This window comes from Apis dorsata, unplaced genomic scaffold (assembly GCF_000469605.1).
Source record: "Apis dorsata unplaced genomic scaffold, Apis dorsata 1.3 scaffold_383, whole genome shotgun sequence".
In the NCBI taxonomy this organism is placed as follows: Eukaryota; Metazoa; Arthropoda; class Insecta; order Hymenoptera; family Apidae; genus Apis; species Apis dorsata.
The window spans coordinates 284,997-303,977 of NW_006263645.1; the positions used below are offsets into that span (position 1 = coordinate 284,997).

Sequence of the window (18,981 nt, forward strand, 5' to 3'; positions counted from 1 at the left end):
TTTTTTCGTGTCAAACAACGAAAATATAATCAATCTGTAACAAAAATTAATTGTAATTATATAATAAAATATATATTAATAATAAATTCTAAAATATTAGATCAATACCAAGAAAAAATAAAATTGAAAAAACTAAAAAAAAATGTTCCAAAATATTATAAACTATAAATACTATATTTGAGAAAATATCAAATATTTTTATATATTTTTTAAATATTGTTTTTAAAATTTATTTTTATTTTTTTTATAAAATGATTATTTTCAATAATATTTTTACAATATTTTTTACATAAAATTTTTTACATAAAATATATATTTAATAGATATTTAACTACTTGCAAATTAATGGCAATTATTGATAATAGTAAAAAATAATAAAATCATTACTAAAAATTAAATTTTCACAACTGGTTAATTAGAATTTACTGCAAAATCCTTGTCAACAAAAAAAAGAAGTAGCACATTCACAGAACTGCATACACGTCTCCATATTGGAAGAAGAGACAGGTTACAATGTAAATCCGCGTGACCGACATCCGCTCGCAGCAAGGAGTGCCTGCGCACTGTGTCTAGCATTCCCCTTTTATCTAGGACTACTACGTTCGTTGAACTATTGATATCTCCTAATTTTTTGTTAATATCGGTAAAAAAGCTCTGCACGATGTATATGTTCAACTTTTCACGAAACATAGAGATAGAAAGTATCTATTAATAAAGTTTCCATTTCCGACTACTGCGTTCGAAGTCCAAAATACTCATCCCAAAATCTCTGTTTATGTGAATGGTTAAAGCAGCTTTCGTGAATATTGCACAAATTTAATATTTTTATTTTAACTTTAAGCGTAATTTTACAAAAAATAATAATTGAATGTGTATGATCAAATTTAAAATATTTGTATGAAAAAAAAATTTTTTAAAAATATAAAAATCTTATATATCATACATTAAAACATTCACATAAAATGATGAATACAAGGAAAATATTATGGTGAAAAATGAAATCACTTTCAAGGTTGCTCATTAACGCAAAATATATACAATTTTAGTAATATATATATAGTAATTTATAGTAATATATATAGTAAATAGTAATTTATACAAAGGTTATATACCTTTATTTCATAAACATTAAATACATTTGTCATAATTTACGTAAAATTAAAATAATTTTATATGTATACTAATATAATATACAAATCAAATTTTAAATAAATACCAAAATATTAATTAATAAAAAAAAAATTTATAGGAAAAAAACTTTTGCATACTTATATATTGTGTAAAGTAGTTAATTGCTGAGGTTAGCTAGAAATGCGTAGGATTAACAGAAACGTAAGCTTCTATATTCTATCTCTATATTCTCATTTTACTTTAACGGAAAAAATGATTGCTAAACAATATATGAGATTAAGTATATATTATATTGAAACTATGATAGCATTTATATCGGTAATTGCAACATTGAATTACTTGAATATTTTATTCTATAATGAATAATTATTTATCTACATTTACAGAATCTTTATTTTCATGACGTGTTTACTGCATGGTCCTTCATACGAAAAAAAGGTTGGGATGTGGTATGTCACCTTCAATAAATAAAATTATAAGGCAAATATGTTTGCAAAACTATTATATAAATATAATACGTAAAATTGAAATGTCAGTCATGAATGAGAAATGTATTCATATTAGAAATTATTCAAGGCTATTATCAGATAAATAATTTAAAGAAATAACCTATATATATAATTAGTAGCAAAAAGCAAAAAATTTTCAAAAAATAATTAAAAGTAAATATATCTATTATTATAAAAATACTATTATTAAAATATGTGATATTTTGAAGACAATTAAAAAACAATCTATTCTAAAATTTATATAAAATCTACTTAATATACTGAATTAGAATTCAGTATATAAAACTTACATTATTGTGATTATGAGATATAAATTCTACGATACATGTGCCACACATTCACAGTAGGCCAGTGGCACTTGCACTTGCACTATGCCCGTTAAAGAAAATGACAGGAAATTGTACGATCCACACCCAAAAATCTCGTCACGTTCGGACAATACTGACACCTCACTGATAATATGGCTGCCGCCTGCCCACCCGCTCGCTTAATTTTCTTAAAAAGGAGGGATAAATCATGAACTATGTATACAAGATAGATGAAACAATCCACTATAAAATAGTAATTCAATACTAAATACAATCAAAGAATATATTATATTTTTTTCCTAAGTTTTTTAATAATTTTATCATATTATCATTTATCATTTATCATTTAATATTTGTATTTTATTTTTCTTTAAATTATTTACTTTTAATTTTAATATATTATAATTTTTTCAATTTCTAAATTTTTTTATTAAAATTTACTAGATCATAACAGAAAGAATATATATATTCTTCATATTTAAAATTAAATTATAATATTTTATAAATATAAATTCTATCATGTATATATAAAATTTTATAATTTATTTGCTTTTATTTTAATATTTATAAAAAATGATTTATATAAAAATAATTAATGTTAAATTATATACATTTATATTTGTAAAGTAAAAAATATAAAATTACTATGTAATTGTTGTTTTTAAATATAATATATAAATATTTTTTTGTATTTTTATTAATCCAAAAATATCATTATTCATTCTTTATTATCTCTTTTATATCAAATGAATATTCTTATATAAATTTTATTATTATTTCATAAATTTAATGCTCTGTTTTGATATTGTATGTCAAATTTTGTCATTCTTAAAATTGTGATCTTATGGTAATGAATGTTCGTAAGAATGAAGATTTTTTTTTTACATTTACAAGTAAATTATAGTACATTCTAAGTTTCTAGTATTTATATTTAAGTGTTGAAACACTGTATTCACAAGAAATGTAAGTAAATGGTAAAATTATGATAGTAAAATTGTAATAGTGATATATCATTTTACTATAAAAATAAATTCTTATTGACTTACAAGTGAAATTTGCTGCATTTCACTTTCTTGTTCATTCCTTCATTTTTAATTTGTTATTTTTTAAATCCATTAAATACCATCATAATCTAAACTATTTAATATCAAATATCTTTCATTTCTCTTAACCTAATTTGATAAAATTCTGCTTATGACAAGAAAAACAGGTACAATAAAGTTTAATGTAATATTGATTTTAACTTAATATATATTTGCACAATCATCTTTAATGCAAATTAAATTTTTTCAGATTTCAGTTAAAGACGATAAATTGAAATATTTATCTCTAAATTGAATTTTATATATAATTTAATTTTATTCATCTTTTTACTCTAAATCAAAACAAAATTTTAAATGATGATAATGACATATATCTTTTTTAAAGAAATATGATAATATCAAAATAATGTTTTTATTATAAATATTGTGTATTTAAAGTTTTAAATAAGAAAAAATAAGAGAATTTAAAAGAGAATGTGTTATTTTTAGGATGTACCACATGTTTTTCATAAATAGCATATCCCATCCACACTTCTGATGCTTTCAGTATGAGAGAAATAGAAAAATATGGTTAGTTACTGATATCTGTTTTCTCCCAAATATTATCATAAACATTAATTATTACTTTTTTATTATTTGCAATATAATATTACAAAAAGTATGTATATATAAGCATGCATATCATTTATTTTGAATTTATCAAATTCAGTTTCATTTTTTTTTTAAATTTCTATATTTCTATATTTCATATTATGTATGAATAAAATAAAATAAATTATAGCATATAATGTAAATAATATAATTTCTATTACATATAATAATATAATACGTAATAATAAAAGATAATTGATTTAATCATAATATAATTTATTTAATTTTGGTTTAATTATTATACATAATATTATAATGAAATTTTTATTAATTATATAATATAAAAAAATTAGTTTAATAAGATATTAAAATAATTGAAAAAATTATCTTTTGAGTATAAAAAGAATATATATAAATAATTATTTATTATTTATTATTTATTATTTACATAGATTGTAATATATATAAAAAATACAAATATTAAATAAAAAAAGAAATCTATTTTATATTATTATTTGTGTAGGCAAACTGGAATAAAAAGCGACGTTTGGCCAGCGAGCCTGTTATAGCAGTGGATCCTTTACATAAAAAAAAAGATATGTTTTGTTGGGGTAGTACTATACATGGGGAATTAGGTTTGGGTGGTATAGAAGATGAAAATATTTTGATTCCCCGTGAACTTGATTTTAAAAAAGCTGCAGAAATACAGCAAAGTAAATTTATAGAATCATATATTTATTTATATTTATTTATATTTTATTATATATATATATATATATTATTATTTATTTTTAAATAATTTTTCTTTATAGTTGCATGTGGTGAAAATTATACAGTAGTTATTACTCAAATTGGTGAAATATATTCATGTGGGAATAATGATTATGGACAACTTGGTCATGAAAAAGGAAGAAAAAGATTACGTAAGTAAAAAATATAAATAATCAAATTAGATTTATATTAAATTGAATTAATTCTATATTTAGAATTGATACCTGGATTGGATGCATTTGTATTCAAAAAAGCAGCTTGTGGAGCATATCATACTTTAGCAATAAATGAATGGGGACAATTATTTAGTTGGGGATCTAATACAGAAGGCCAACTAGGTAATATTATTTGTAAATATTAAAAAGTTATTTATAGATATTGTATTTAAAAGTTCCTATTTATTATTTTTTTATGTTTATATTTTATAACTTTACTATACTAACTTTATTATAGGTTTAAATTCTAAAAATTTTATGGAATCTTCACCACGTATGGTAAAAACCTTAGGAACAAGTGTAGTGGTACAGATAGCTTGTGGAATGAAACATGCATTTGCATTAACAAATAATGGAGAATTATATAGTTGGGGTTCTAACAGTGAAGGGCAGCTTGGTTTAGGTACTGATACTAAATATGAAATAAAGCCCAAATTTATCAGTGCCTTTATTGGAATTCCTATTGCCTTTATTGCCTGTGGAGGATATCATAGCATAGCTATATCAAAATCAGGTATTATAAAGATATGAAACATATAAAAAATCATTTTTATAATAATGAAAATAATTAAATTTTACTATAGGAGCTGTATTTGGATGGGGAAAAAATACATTTGGTCAATTAGGATTAAATGACACACAAGATAGAAATTTACCATGTCAGTTACAAACATTACAAAATGCAAAAATATGTTATGCAGCTTGTGGAGAAGAATTTTCTGTATTTTTAACAGTAGTAAGTGTTTTCAGTTGTTGAAAAATAATTTTATCAATATTATTGTTGAAAATATAATATTATTAATAATATTAATAATATCATTTAACATTTAAATTAGGATGGTGGAGTATTTACATGTGGTGCTGGAATGTATGGTCAATTAGGACATGGAAGCAATAGTAATGAAATTTTACCTCGTCAAGTGATGGAACTTATGGGTAGCACAGTTACACAAGTATGTTATACAAAAAAATAGTTTTATATCTTGTATCTATTAATATAATATGTTTATATTATTCAATTTAATTTTAAGATTTCATGTGGTAAAAGACATACTTTGGCATTAGTACCATCAAGAGGTAGAGTTTATGCATGGGGTTTAGGTGGTGCAGGACAATTAGGTAATCATTCAACTCGAAGTGTAACAACTCCACAAGTAGTACATGGTCCATGGATTGCACCAAATGGTTCAACAATAATAGACGTTAATAAGCAATTCAATTCTCGTACAATTGGTTATGTTGTTAAACATATTTTCACTGGTGGAGATCATTGTTTTGCCACAGTAATTTCACAGAATGTAAATATTTTCTTACAATTAGAAATAATAAAATACATATGAATGTAATTTATTAATGATAGTAGTGTGTATGTGTATGCGTGTGTGTGTATATATATATGTATATATATACATATATATATACATATATACATATATATACATATATATATATTCAATTGCTTTCAGGATATTGTAAAACCAGATGACTGTAGAATACTAGAAAGCACTTCTCAAATTCTTACAATAATTGAAGATCAACTAATGGCATGTCAACGAGTTCCGCCAAATTCATCTATTGATCATGAACTTATGACGTGAGTAGAAAAGTTAGTACTTAAAGCTATTTTAGATGTGTAGAATTTATTGAATTTTTTTAAATTTCTTTTTTCAACTGATAATAAAAAATTATGATTTTGCTTTTTTTTATATACAAATAGTAATATAAATTATAAATTTTATGAATTAATATACTTATAGATATTTAGAAACTGTATTTAAAAGTTTGTCCTGTATAACTGGATCATTCTTACTTAAAAATGATGCTCATTATGGATGTTCAAGTAAGCATCATGGGGTGGATCTTGATCAAGCTAGTAGATTATTTGGAATTATTAGAGAGTTGGATAACAAAACAATTCAAGAATTGGTATATAAATATAGAATTGGTATAAGAAATATAGATTTTATGAAATATTATTATGTTTGAAATTACAACAAATTTATTATTCTTTTCTCAGATATTTACTTGCATAACAGACAGTTTGATTCCTTCTTTTGTTAATTTATCATCTAAAATAATTTGTACGGAATCTTTAAGAATCTATTTAATATTACCTTTATATCATGGTTTTGTAAATCCTCTTAATTGTAATTCATTGCATAAACCATTCTGCAAAGCTGTTTTAGCGTTAAAGCCAGAGATTCTTAAAACTGTTACAAGTTGGTGGCTTAAGACACCACCCCATTATTTTGAGAGATTAGTTAGAGTTCATAAATCAGTCGTTTTACATTATGTAAAACAATTTAAATCAAATAAGGTAATATTCAAGAGTTATTTATTTTATTATTATAAAAATAAATAATTAATATATCTTAAAAATCTTTATATAGGCTGTATCATGGGATGTGACATTGCAAGTTATCTTAGATTCTTTACATTTATTAAATAAATTGAATAACGAAGGCGATGAAGGCAATAAAGTACCTTATTCTACATTTCATTTACCAGAATTAATAGAACTTATAGATATAAGAACTGATTATATAAAATGGATTTCAGAAAAAGAATCTTTTTCTGTACGTTATGCATATAATTTTCTTAATTTTCTTAATTTTTTATTATAATATTTTCTTATTAAACTTTTGATGCAATCTTCTAAAAATTCTTTTAATCAAATATTTATAATTTATTTACACAATTACAATTTTTTTTCAGTGTCAAAAAGTATTCTGTAATTATCCTTTTCTTCTTGATGCAAATGCTAAAATTATACTTCTTGAAACAGATCAAGCTATTCAGGTAAAATAGAAATTTATATTAAATAAATTTATATATTTTTTATATTAAATTTGCTTATCTATATTAGATGCAATCAGCAATGAATGAGGCAGCAACTCTAGCTGTAATGAATCAAATGTTTTTTGATCCATTTTCTATACCACATCATAATCAATTTGTAATATTGAATGTTTCGCGGGAAAATATTGTTGCTGATACTTTGCGAGAATTGTCACAATATAATTCTAGTGATTTAAAAAAGCCTCTTCGAGTGAGTATTAGTACATAATTTTATTCCATTAAATATTTTATTTGTAAAACACAACTCATAAAGTTAATTTATAAAGGTAAAATTTCATGGTGAAGAAGCAGAAGATGCAGGTGGAGTTAAAAAAGAATTCTTTATGCTATTACTAAGGGAAATTTTAGATCCTAAATATGGCATGTTTAAACAATATGAAGAAACTAGAATTATATGGTTTAGTGAAGATTCACTTGAAGATGAAAATATGTATTTTTTAATTGGAATTCTTTGTGGACTAGTTATCTATAATTTTATTATTATTGATTTGCCATTTCCATTAGCTTTATATAAGAAATTGTTACATGAACCAGTTGGTTTAATTGATATGAAAGATATGTCACCAGTACTTGCCAAGTAAATTATATTTTAATCATAAATATCTTTATATTATATTTTATACTTTATTATATCTTTCTTTCTTAATTTAAAATAAATTTATAAAATAAATTTTGTTATAATATATAATATTTTTAATAATCATTCAATATAATTAATATTATTTTAGAAGTATGCAAAATATATTAGATTATGAAGAAGCAGATTTTGAAGAAGTTTTTGGTTTACATTTTGAAATAGTTAGAGAAGTATTTGGTGAAAAGAAAATATATGAACTCATACCTGATGGTAGTAAAGTTCCTGTTACATGGAAAAATAAGTATGCATATTTTTTTTTTTAATTCTTTGTTTTATGTTCTTATTTTAAATTTTATATTTTAATGAAATTATTTTTGTTTACAGAAAACAATTTGTTGATTTATACGTAGATTATACATTAAATAAATCTGTAGATCTTCATTTTCAAGCATTTTATAAAGGTTTTCATAAAGTTTGCGGCGGTCGTGTATTGGAATTATTTCATAGTTATGAACTTATGGCTGTAGTAGTAGGAAATGAAGATTATGATTGGGAAGAGTTAGAAAAGAATGCAGCATATAAAGAAGGATATACAAAAGATAATCCTACTATTGTATTATTTTGGCAAGTATTTCGTGAACTTCCGTTGGAAGAAAAGAAAAAATTCTTACTATTTTTAACAGGAAGTGATAGAATACCTATACAAGGCATGAAAGCAATCAAAGTAAGTTGTTTCGTATGTTTCATTTCATATTGTTTAATGTAGTATTATAATATTTTTTATTTTAGATTACAATACAACCAATGAATGATGAACGTTTATTACCTGTTGCTCATACATGTTTTAATTTACTTGATCTTCCTCGATATCAAACTCGAGAAAGATTACGATATAAATTATTACAAGCAATTCAACAAACTCATGGCTTTTCATTAGTATAAACTTACTATTGTAATCATGCCATATATAACTTTATCTCAGGCTTAAATTGAAATTTTATTTATATTGAAAAATTATAAATCATTCTATATCTTTTTTTAGAGGCTATATATCTGAGTGGTTAAATAGAAAAATTTACATTATTGTTATTCTATTTTTCTACAATTTATTTAATCTAAATCTAATTAATAATATTTTGTAATCATGATTGTACAAGGAATAGATATATATTTCAAAATGTAAGCAACTGGTTCAAAAAATAACATGCAAATGTTATATTATGTTATTTAAATATTATTCAAATAGGATTTACTAAATTTTTAATTTTATAATTTTATTAATGCTTTATTTTAAATAAAATAGTATTTAAAATTATTATATTATATTTAGATTTCAAAAAAGAGATGAACTCAGGGAAAATTATTAGTAAATATGTAAAAAATATTTGTTAATAGTTTAATTTTTAAAAATTAAAAATACAATTAAATTATTTTAATTGTACTAATTATTTGATAAAAAAAACTTGCACAACAGTGTTAAGAAGTTATTCTACTGTACATGACAAAAGCTTATTTAAATTATAAAAAAATGAAAATTATTATTAAAATTTATTTAAATAATTTATTGCTTTACTTTAGAATAAACATAATAAATAAATAAAAATATGATTTATTCCAAAACTGGATGTCATTCTATAAATTGTATAAAACAATTTATACATTGTTAGTAAATAAACACATTTGACAAAGCAAAACCAATATAACAAAAACATATTTGTGAAATAAAAAAATTTTATCTTATATTCATGTTATATCTTGAAATAAATTTTATTAAAAAAAGAAAAATTATATTTAATAATGTTATTTGTAAATATCTTTTATTTATACACATCGATATATTACATTATTAAAAAGTTTCGTTATTCGTTTAATAGACACATGGTCAATTTCTTTTCAAATATTTTCGATATTAATGATTTATTCATTAATATTTTTCGTATTTTATTCGATTTATTCTAATATTGAGTTCGTTAGTCGTCGAAATCTGAATTAAAAGATTTTTTATCAATGATAATATTCTATAGAAATACGTATTTGACTTAATTGTGATTATTTTATGGAAAATAACAGTGTACTGCTGAAAGCATTAATTTTTATTCATATTTAAAAGAGAAAGACGGAAAAGAATATGATAAATATTTTTAAAATATATATTATTGTTATTTTCAGTTATTGTTCAAATATGAGAGTATAAGTCATGGCAATAAAAAGCCAATGTTCCATCAGTCTCAATATATACAAAATATATTGAAATTCGAAATTTGGATACATTTTAAGAATACATTTTAAGAACCTTTTGTATATCTTGCGAAAATTCTATTATTTTAAACTAAGAACTGGAAGAGCAAAACACGTATAAGTTATACGTGTACAGTTCTAAGTCTTATATATAAAAAAATAAATCGAAACATATATATTAACCAAACATTGAATTATTTTTATATTTATATTTATATTTATATTTTTGGTTCTTTTTTTCAATGCACAAATTTCGAAATTCAATGAGAATGATCCTGAGTGATTTTATTTTTTTGTTTAAAATTTAAAAGAATTTTTGCAGCATTCGAATAAAATATGCATCATGGTTCTCGCAAAAGTTATAAAAATCGAGCTCAGGATAAAATTACGAGAAAAGTAAATAATTTTTGAATAAATTTGCTAATGATGATAAGAAGGAGTAAAATATTGAGTGCCTGGTGGAGCTCGATAACCTGGATATGTATTATTCAAAGCATGTTGAGCGAAAAATCCGGAATAATCCTTCTGCACCCTACGAGGCCTAAAAGCAGGACCTTTTGCCAATTCCATTCTAGCTCTGTTTTCAGCTTCTGTTTGAGCTTTAACTGATGGTGGCGGCCACTTCAGATCTCCTCTCATATTTCCACTTATGGGAGCCTTAGTTGCAGCAGGTTGTGCTTGATAAACTGGCGCTGGTGCCTAAAATAATATTAAATTATTTATAAATGTATATTATCATAACTATATATTGTTTTAATTTTTAAAATATCACACTTTAAATTATTTTTTCCATTTCGAACACTCTATATAAAATATAAATAATTGATAAAAAAAATGATTATTAATATAATTATAATATAATTATTAATATAATATAATCAATAAAGAATAAGATATATGATTATTTTTTAAATCATCTTTTGAATTTTTTATAATTTCATTACATTATTAAAAAATTAATTACGTTTACTATTACCAATTTTTAAAATCAGGATTAATATCCCATTAAATTTCGATAACTCGAATGAATAATATTAATAATGAAACAAAGTTTTTTAAATAAATAAAATTAATAGCGAAATATATTTATCAAATGTTTTTCTTGTATACAATTAGTAATAAAAAAGAATTTTTAATCTAAAAGATATTTTTTATAAAATGATTATTCTTTTGTTCTCTTTCATACAGAAAAATTAGAAATACATATAATATTCGTATAATATTATACCTGTGAAATTGGAGGCTCTGGGCGAAGTATGATTGTGGATGGTGGTGCTTCAAATGTCGTAGGAGCTTGATTTTGTATCGATCGTAGAGAAGTATAATCTTGAGAGTGCTGCTGCAATTAGTAATATGCGATCAGATTAATCCTATAAATTATATATAATTGTAATATAACAAATCATGACAGATCAATGTATTAAATATCTGAAAGAGATACATTTTGAAATTAACAGCCGTTGACTACACGTTTGTTTCCAGAGTAGAGGAGAAAGGTGTTAATAAGTTCCTTCGCGCATATCTTCTTTGAAGCCACCTGTTGAATTTATCAATTGTACATAGGTGTCGACTTTTTAAAATTAAAATCATTTTAATAAGTTTAATCTTATATTTATAATTTTTATTATATTCATTTTTTTTCTTTCTCTATTTGTAGTTTAATAGAAGTTTAATAAAAGAAAATTTTTTTAACATACCACTTTTAATTTATATAATTAATTTTTATATAATCTTATTTTTAAATGATGATATCATTTATGAAATATTTTATTATTTTTATAAAAAACGAAGTTTAATAAAAGAAAATTTTATCCCACATTTTCATTTCGTTCTTTCACATTTATTTCAATTATTAATATACAATATATATCAATATATATTTTGACATAAGTCGACATCTATGTTTCGATTACTTACTTGAAATTGCTGATTCTGTTGTTGCTGTTGATTGTACCAATTTGGTTGAATCGATTGTTGCGGTGAAGTTGCCGGTGGTGTAACCGGATGCCAACCCTTTGGCGTTGATTGGAAATATGACGGTTGTCGCAGTGTTCCACCAGGACTAACCGGGGATGGAGAGGATGGTATAGCACTCCGAGTCGAGGAACGAGCTATCGTTGAGGGCGGCTGAGGTGATGAACCTGATGAGGGACTGCTCTGGTACGAGGCGAGATCACCGATTCCACGGGTCTTTCGAAGGGAGAATAAAAGGGAAAAACAAAGGCTTTTGTAGGTATTTTGTAGGTATTTCTGTGTCGAACAGTGATTACTTTTTGATCATCCTTTTGAATTGTTTTGTGCGAAACATTCGAAGATTTTTCGTTGGAGGAATTTATTATTTCGGGATATCCGCCTCGACAACCACAGTGGTGTAGTCAACCGCGTCGTAAAGTGTGCATTTACAATACGTATTAATATTTTACGGATGTACGAATCAGCAACGTGCACGAAATCCTAGAACGAGACTGTATTATGTTTCTCAAACATTTGTATATAGTTGCACAGTGTAAGATCACGGTTGATTCGAAATAATATTTAAATGTATTTGAGAAATGCTATGCGATAACTATAAAATATTATTTTTACAAAAGAAAAAAGATAAAAAATAAAAAATAATAAATAAGTTATTTTAAAACTTGTTTCTATTTTCCATTTTCTTGTTTATATATATTCGTAATTTTCATTATTTATCTTTAAAAATGATTATAAAATTATGAATAAATTCTATTAAATTTTATATGTTTGTTTTATGATGTTGTTATTGCATTAAAAAATATATTTTATCAATAATTTATTTAATAAATCATACATAATACAAAATAAATAAATTTTATTTTCATTAATATCTACTATGTTCTGTTTCTATTAATTTTTACATCTTAAATACTAATTTTTTCAATATTTTATAAGTAATGTTTTTCACATTATTATTTTTAATTTTATTTAAACTTTAATTTTATATAGCAGTAAAAATGTCGCATACAAAGAATTTAAATAATTAAATTATTTAATTTAATATAAGATTTTATTAAATATTTTTAAATATTTAAAATAATTAGAATATATATTTCATTACTTCAAAGATATCCTTTTCAATCCAATTCAAACCCGAGTTATATGTATTTATATAATATTATTTATTGTTTAAAATTTACATTTTTATAGATAAATTTTAAATTTCTTGAAATCAATGATTTCACAGTATCGTTCTAGATTTATCTAATTACGATTTCACAGCAAGCACGAAAGGAAATATGTACATACATGTATTCATTAAGAAAAAAGAAAGAAAAAAAAGGGAACATTTGCATAACAGATATACGAATAAACAACAAAAAAAAAAATGTAAAAAAAAAAAAATAAGACAAATATCACACGTAATTCGGACAAAAATGCAGAAATCTAATCGCATTCATTACAATAAACATCGACAAAAAGTTGAATTGAAATCGCGTTTAAAAATTCTACAAAATTCGATAATTATGATTTAAGGATATAATTCATATTATAAACAGATGTACGTAATCATTCTATTTAGTATTATTAAGCATATGTATCTATATTTCAATACGATTTTTAAAAATTGTAAAATTTACCTTCGCTTGTATAGGTCCTTGCTCTACAAAGTCGAAATCTTGATCTTCCGGAGGTGGTGGCCAAGCTACGCGCTTGAGACCTGAAAATAATTCAAATAACTTTTATCAAATAATCGTTATTATAATACACAAATTGAAAAATTCATTAAATCAATATATATAGATATATATTGTGAATTTTATATTAGTTACAAAAATGTGCACAAGAAAGCAATGTATTTATATTCATATATATAATTTACTTTTTTTTAATATTTTTACGAATGTGTCTGTTATAATATATAATATGTCAATTTTAAAAGTAAATTAAATAATTTATTATATTATATTTTATATATTATATAATAAATTCTTGTTAATTATATCGATAATAAATTCGATACAAATTCTCATCAACTTTTCTCAATTACTTTTCATCGTATCTCATATTTATATCGTCGCACTTGGCTAGAAATGTTGGATCAAATTTCATTCCTCGTGTTTGATAAAAAGAACCGTGGAAAAGAGTAGTTATTGCGTCAATAAAACGAATTATTATTCTATACCGCAATGTGATACCGGCCAAGTTTATATTTGCGCGATTATTACCGAAGAATTTTCACAATTTCGTCTTGACCTTGTAATATTCTTAGGATCTTTGGTTTTGGAGCCTTGAATATTAAATATCAAAAACACGAATACAAAAATATATTTTAAGGAATAGAAATTAATTTGTTATTAATGAGTCTCTTATATATTTAAATAATTTAAGATTTCAATAGATGATTAACACGTTAAAAGATCCTTGTCTCCATTTTGTATATATTTCAATAATATGGCATTGATAGATTATAAAATTTTAAAATTTTGGATAACACATTATAAATATTTAATATATTAAATATTTTAAATATATTATTTATTTCAATACGATAAAGCAATTTTAATTGAAATTCTATTAAAAAACTAATTGTAAATATAATAAAAAATTTGTTTAATTTTCAATTTTATAATTGTCTTTTTGTGTATAAATCTTTATAAAATTCAAAAATATAATTTATTTCTATATGAATATAATTTTAATAAAAACTATTATATTTTAAATGTATATAATATCTCTGTATTGTATCACACTTGAACTAATATTAAGTTGTTATACTAATTTCTAGAAACTTTAATCTAAAAGTTTCGTGTATTTTCATAAAACAAATACATACATATAAAGACTTGTATGTATATAAAGTTTTAATACAAACTTTATAAAATAAACTTTTGTTAATAAAAAATATCAATTCTTTTCATATTATTTTTATTTCAAAATAGTCTGAAATATAATTACTTGTATATGTAATATGTTAAAAAAAATTGTAAAAATGCAATTTCTCGCGCACTCAATGAACATTGCACAAATCACAGTTTATAATATGCTAAATTCCTGACACAATAAAACCACAAAAATTGCATCACTCATACGAAATCATGATTTATAAATCATATACACACGCCGAACATTACATATTAAACTTTCACTGGCAACTAGCAATTGGAACAAATATTCTTCACAAAACGTACCGTTATTCTACAAGAATTACACGTTTTTCTACAAGAAATTCATTTAGTCAAATACAAAGAAGAAATCAAAGAAGAAGGAAACGACATTGCCAAAACGAATACTCGCCAACAACTGATGCTATCCCGAAGTCACCTATACCTTTCATTATCGCAGATCATTCTAACCACCGATTTTGGTGAATTTTTGGTAACTGGCCAATACCTGGGGATTAGTATAAAGAAGTGAAGTGATGTTATAAATTTAACGAGTATCAGTTTTAAAGAATGACACTTCGTTTAACTATTTAACTATATTTAAAGAATGATATCTTATTTTCTATTAATAATCATATCATATGTTGTTATCCAAATATATTAATCAAAGATCAAGATATTTTGTTGTATTGGTATTAAGTTTTTTAACATTTTAAATATCAAAGATTTAAATAATAAGAAAATAATGATAGTTTAACTTTGTATATTAAAATATTTAATATATTTTTCTATTAAATTTAAAAATTTTATTTTAAAAGAACAAAAAAAAAATATATCTTTATTTTAATATATTTAAATGCAAAAATTAATATTTATGAGTTTAGAGATCACATATATATTGATTTTAAAACATTTTATAGAGATTATTAAATGTTATTAGAAGAAAGAAAAGGAATTTAACTTTTTTTAATCATGAAAATAATTATGATAATTAAATGAAATTCTTTTTGCTATTAAAAGAGCAAAAAGAACCATCATTCAAAATTAACACAGAATGATCATATCCTTATTTGTTATTAAATTTGGATCAACGCGATATGATACTATGATCAAATTATCAAGCAGGGATAGAAAGCAAAATCTAAGAAAGGATCTTTCAAAGCTTTTCGTGCAAGTGATATTGTTAGTGTTCACCTCTCCGTAGATACGTTAAACTGGCTTGACTGAAAGTGATATTAGTCTCCCTGGCTCATGATTAACAGCTTGCAGCATAAGATTCGCTTCTTGTTAGTCTTCTTCATTTAGGTTAATGCGCGACTTCGTGCTTCAGTGGCTGAAATCTTTTGATTAATTTTCTTTTATACAATGCATACGTCGTCTTTTCGTAACAGTTAAAATTTAAAATCGTTTCTTGCGAATAAATCATATTATTTTTAAACGAGAAAAATTCATTAAAAAATCTAATTTGTCTAAGTGTCTTTTATTTGTAAATGTATCTTTCACAGAGTGATACGAATTAATAAAATATTTAAGTTTTTACTTCGATCTGACCAAAAAAATATTTTCTTGTGTCTTAATTTTGACTTCTCGCCAAATATGTGAAACGATAGAAGAACACTTGTATCTTAAGTCAATATTGATGCAGTAATATTTTTGAAGAATTAAATGGATAATTTAGAGAATCATTGAATTAATATCAAATTAATTAGATTCTTAAAAAATATTTTAAAATTGTGGAATTTATTTATTGTACATATATAGCTATAAATTTTTCATTATTTTTAAAGAATTTGAAATCGTTTATTAAGATAAATTTAAAATAATTACACTTTCTTGTTACGAAAGTTCACTGCACTGAATAATAGACGTTTCTCTAAACTTATATAATATTATTTACCGGTTTATTATTTTATATTTGCTTATTTATTTAAAAGATAGATATTACATATTATAAAAATTCATTCAATAGCAAGAAACGATTTATCTGAAAAAAATTGAACGATTTTTATTTATTTACCAGCTTGACCAGCTCGTTGCCTAGCCTCTTCTTCTTCGAGCATTCGTAGAACCGCACTATTTTGTAAATTTGCTGGTTTTGCGAGCTGATTGAAATCAATTCTGAAAAATCCACAAAAACATGAGTTATTATAAATAATAACATGAATGATTATTATTAATATTATAAAGTTTTTATAATTATACTTTCCATTTGATTATATTATATTCTAACAATATAATTTCTATTGTATTATAAAATTCTCTCTATTCTCTATATTTCTTTTTTCTTTTTTTTATTATAAAATTTAATTATAAATATTATTTTGTTTTAGCAAAATAAATTCATTTTTATCTTTTAATAAAAGGATAATAAAAATTTAAAATTTTTGAAATCTCATGCAGTTCAAAATTTTGATATTTACATGTATTATATAGATATTATAAAAATAGATGTACATTTCACATAATGATTTACAATAATATTAGAAATAAAAATTGAATCAATTATTAATATAACAATCGTTATATTAAGAGCATTACATCGATTTTTTTTTTCTATTCAATCAATTATTTTTTTGTTTAAACAAAATTACACATTTTCCATAAGAAAAATATTACAAATTGAAATCAAGAAATTTATCGAAAGAGCAAAGCAAGTAAATGATTCGCTAATATATTACAAATATCAAATAAAATAACGTTAATACTAACTGTAACACAAACTTTTTTCTAGTAACTATAAAATGATAAATGAAAATTGTTGACTAGTAACACTCTTTTTATAGAGATGCGATCGTAAAGAATGAAATGTAGGATGATCACCTGGTCTGAGCGAGCATCTTCGTTACGAGGGAAGGGCGCACGATACCGAAGGGAAGTCGTATAACTGATACGCGAAAACCGGTGGTGAACGGTACACCCCGAGGCCACCAAACGCAAAACTAAGTCAAGTACGACAGTGTTCGTGGATTTTGCGCAATAGCTATAGGCTCTGAGAGGGGTTTATTTCTAACTCGTGTGATTCGGACCTCTGAAAATAACGATTCGCGCGCCAATGACGACGAGAAGGCTGATTCATCGACCTGCAACCGGTCAGCATCCACACTGATGGAAAATCGATATAAATCCATCGAACGATATATAATGATCAGATGCAGCCTCTATTTTCATTGATGCAAAGTGGTCGCAGATATCAATCGCTTCTCTCAATAAGTTTTACTATTGATTCTTAAACTCAAACTTCCGAATTTATATAATATAATATAATGGAACAGAAAGTTTTCAAATAATATTTTGAAAATAATTATATATACTTCATGAAATATTTATATTATTTTAAAAATAAATTAATTTTTAAGTAACTTTAAAAAAATAATTTTAAAATAATATTTTTTAAAAATGTTTCTTAAAAAATTTCAAAATTCAAGTAAGAATGTATTCAATTTATATCTACATAAATACATATCTACATAAATATATTTTTTAATTAATTGATAATTAATTGAACAAATTGTATTAGATTTTGATAAAGAGAGGGGGGGGGGAGAGAAGGTATGTATGTTCAAGAAAAAAAAATTATAAAAATAAAAAAATTAAAAGAATTAGATTAGATTTTAATACAAATTCTGTTTTAATGATATACGTACTTGAATGATTTTTGCGAAAAAAGAATTATTTTTATTTGATATTATTCAAAAAGTTTCTTTTTATTATTATAAAATTGTGAATTCTTTTTAGTACAATTATCTTTTTAAAACAAAATTAGAAAATTTTCTAAGAAATGAAAAAAAAAAACTTAATAATATAAATAAATTGAATTTATGAAAATAAAATTTACGTTAATATTTAATATTACAATTCTTAAATGTAAAATATAATTATATTATAATATATATATATA

The 18,981-nt window shown here is 23.1% G+C and overlaps 2 protein-coding genes and 2 long non-coding RNA genes across 9 annotated transcripts in view; 2 read left to right on the top strand and 2 right to left on the bottom strand.

Annotated features, from left to right (window-relative positions):
* Window positions 1–2,754: 2,754 nt before the first annotated feature.
* LOC102680302 (probable E3 ubiquitin-protein ligase HERC4) lies at window positions 2,755–8,946 on the top strand. Of its 3 annotated transcripts, none has more exons than XM_006618976.2 (18): window positions 2,755–2,911; window positions 4,106–4,295; window positions 4,395–4,505; window positions 4,569–4,691; window positions 4,807–5,082; window positions 5,153–5,304; window positions 5,405–5,521; window positions 5,600–5,866; window positions 6,035–6,162; window positions 6,326–6,494; window positions 6,586–6,885; window positions 6,959–7,144; window positions 7,284–7,367; window positions 7,435–7,617; window positions 7,694–8,004; window positions 8,156–8,305; window positions 8,389–8,728; window positions 8,794–8,946. In XM_006618976.2, the coding sequence occupies exons 2-18, from the start codon at window positions 4,181–4,183 to the stop codon at window positions 8,944–8,946; spliced, it is 3,165 nt and encodes a 1,054-aa protein (XP_006619039.1). In that variant the 5' UTR covers window positions 2,755–2,911; window positions 4,106–4,180. The 3 variants fall into 3 exon arrangements, with proteins under 3 accessions (XP_006619039.1, XP_031367941.1, XP_031367940.1); XM_031512081.1 differs by lacking the exon at window positions 2,755–2,911 and adding an exon at window positions 2,986–3,158; XM_031512080.1 differs by lacking the exon at window positions 2,755–2,911 and adding an exon at window positions 3,376–3,561.
* Window positions 6,927–18,981, bottom strand: part of LOC116186026 — a 16,151-nt gene continuing 4,096 nt past the window's right edge. The window contains exon 3 of the long non-coding RNA XR_004150945.1: window positions 6,927–6,939. This is a non-coding gene — a long non-coding RNA (uncharacterized LOC116186026). The remainder of the gene's footprint in view (window positions 6,940–18,981) is intronic.
* LOC102670579 (PDZ and LIM domain protein Zasp-like) overlaps window positions 9,803–18,981 on the bottom strand; it is a 14,942-nt gene continuing 5,763 nt past the window's right edge. Inside the window, exons 3-9 of one of the 4 annotated variants that reach the window (XM_031512082.1) lie at window positions 17,101–17,201; window positions 16,278–16,423; window positions 15,496–15,591; window positions 13,839–13,918; window positions 12,160–12,432; window positions 11,471–11,581; window positions 9,803–10,941 (exon numbers count right to left, since the gene is read on the bottom strand). In XM_031512082.1, coding sequence (XP_031367942.1) covers window positions 10,663–10,941; window positions 11,471–11,581; window positions 12,160–12,432; window positions 13,839–13,918; window positions 15,496–15,535 — 783 coding nt within the window. In that variant the 5' untranslated portion in view covers window positions 15,536–15,591; window positions 16,278–16,423; window positions 17,101–17,201 and the 3' untranslated portion in view covers window positions 9,803–10,662. Of the gene's footprint in view, window positions 10,942–11,470; window positions 11,582–12,159; window positions 12,433–13,838; window positions 13,919–15,495; window positions 15,592–16,277; window positions 16,424–17,100; window positions 17,202–17,903; window positions 18,130–18,981 lie in introns of those variants that run through there. The other 3 variants (XM_006618992.2, XM_006618990.2, XM_006618993.2) reach the window with 3 other exon arrangements.
* On the top strand, window positions 12,268–18,022 carry LOC116186025. The gene is made up of 2 exons (XR_004150944.1): window positions 12,268–12,471; window positions 17,867–18,022. It is a non-coding gene; the product is annotated as an uncharacterized LOC116186025 (long non-coding RNA).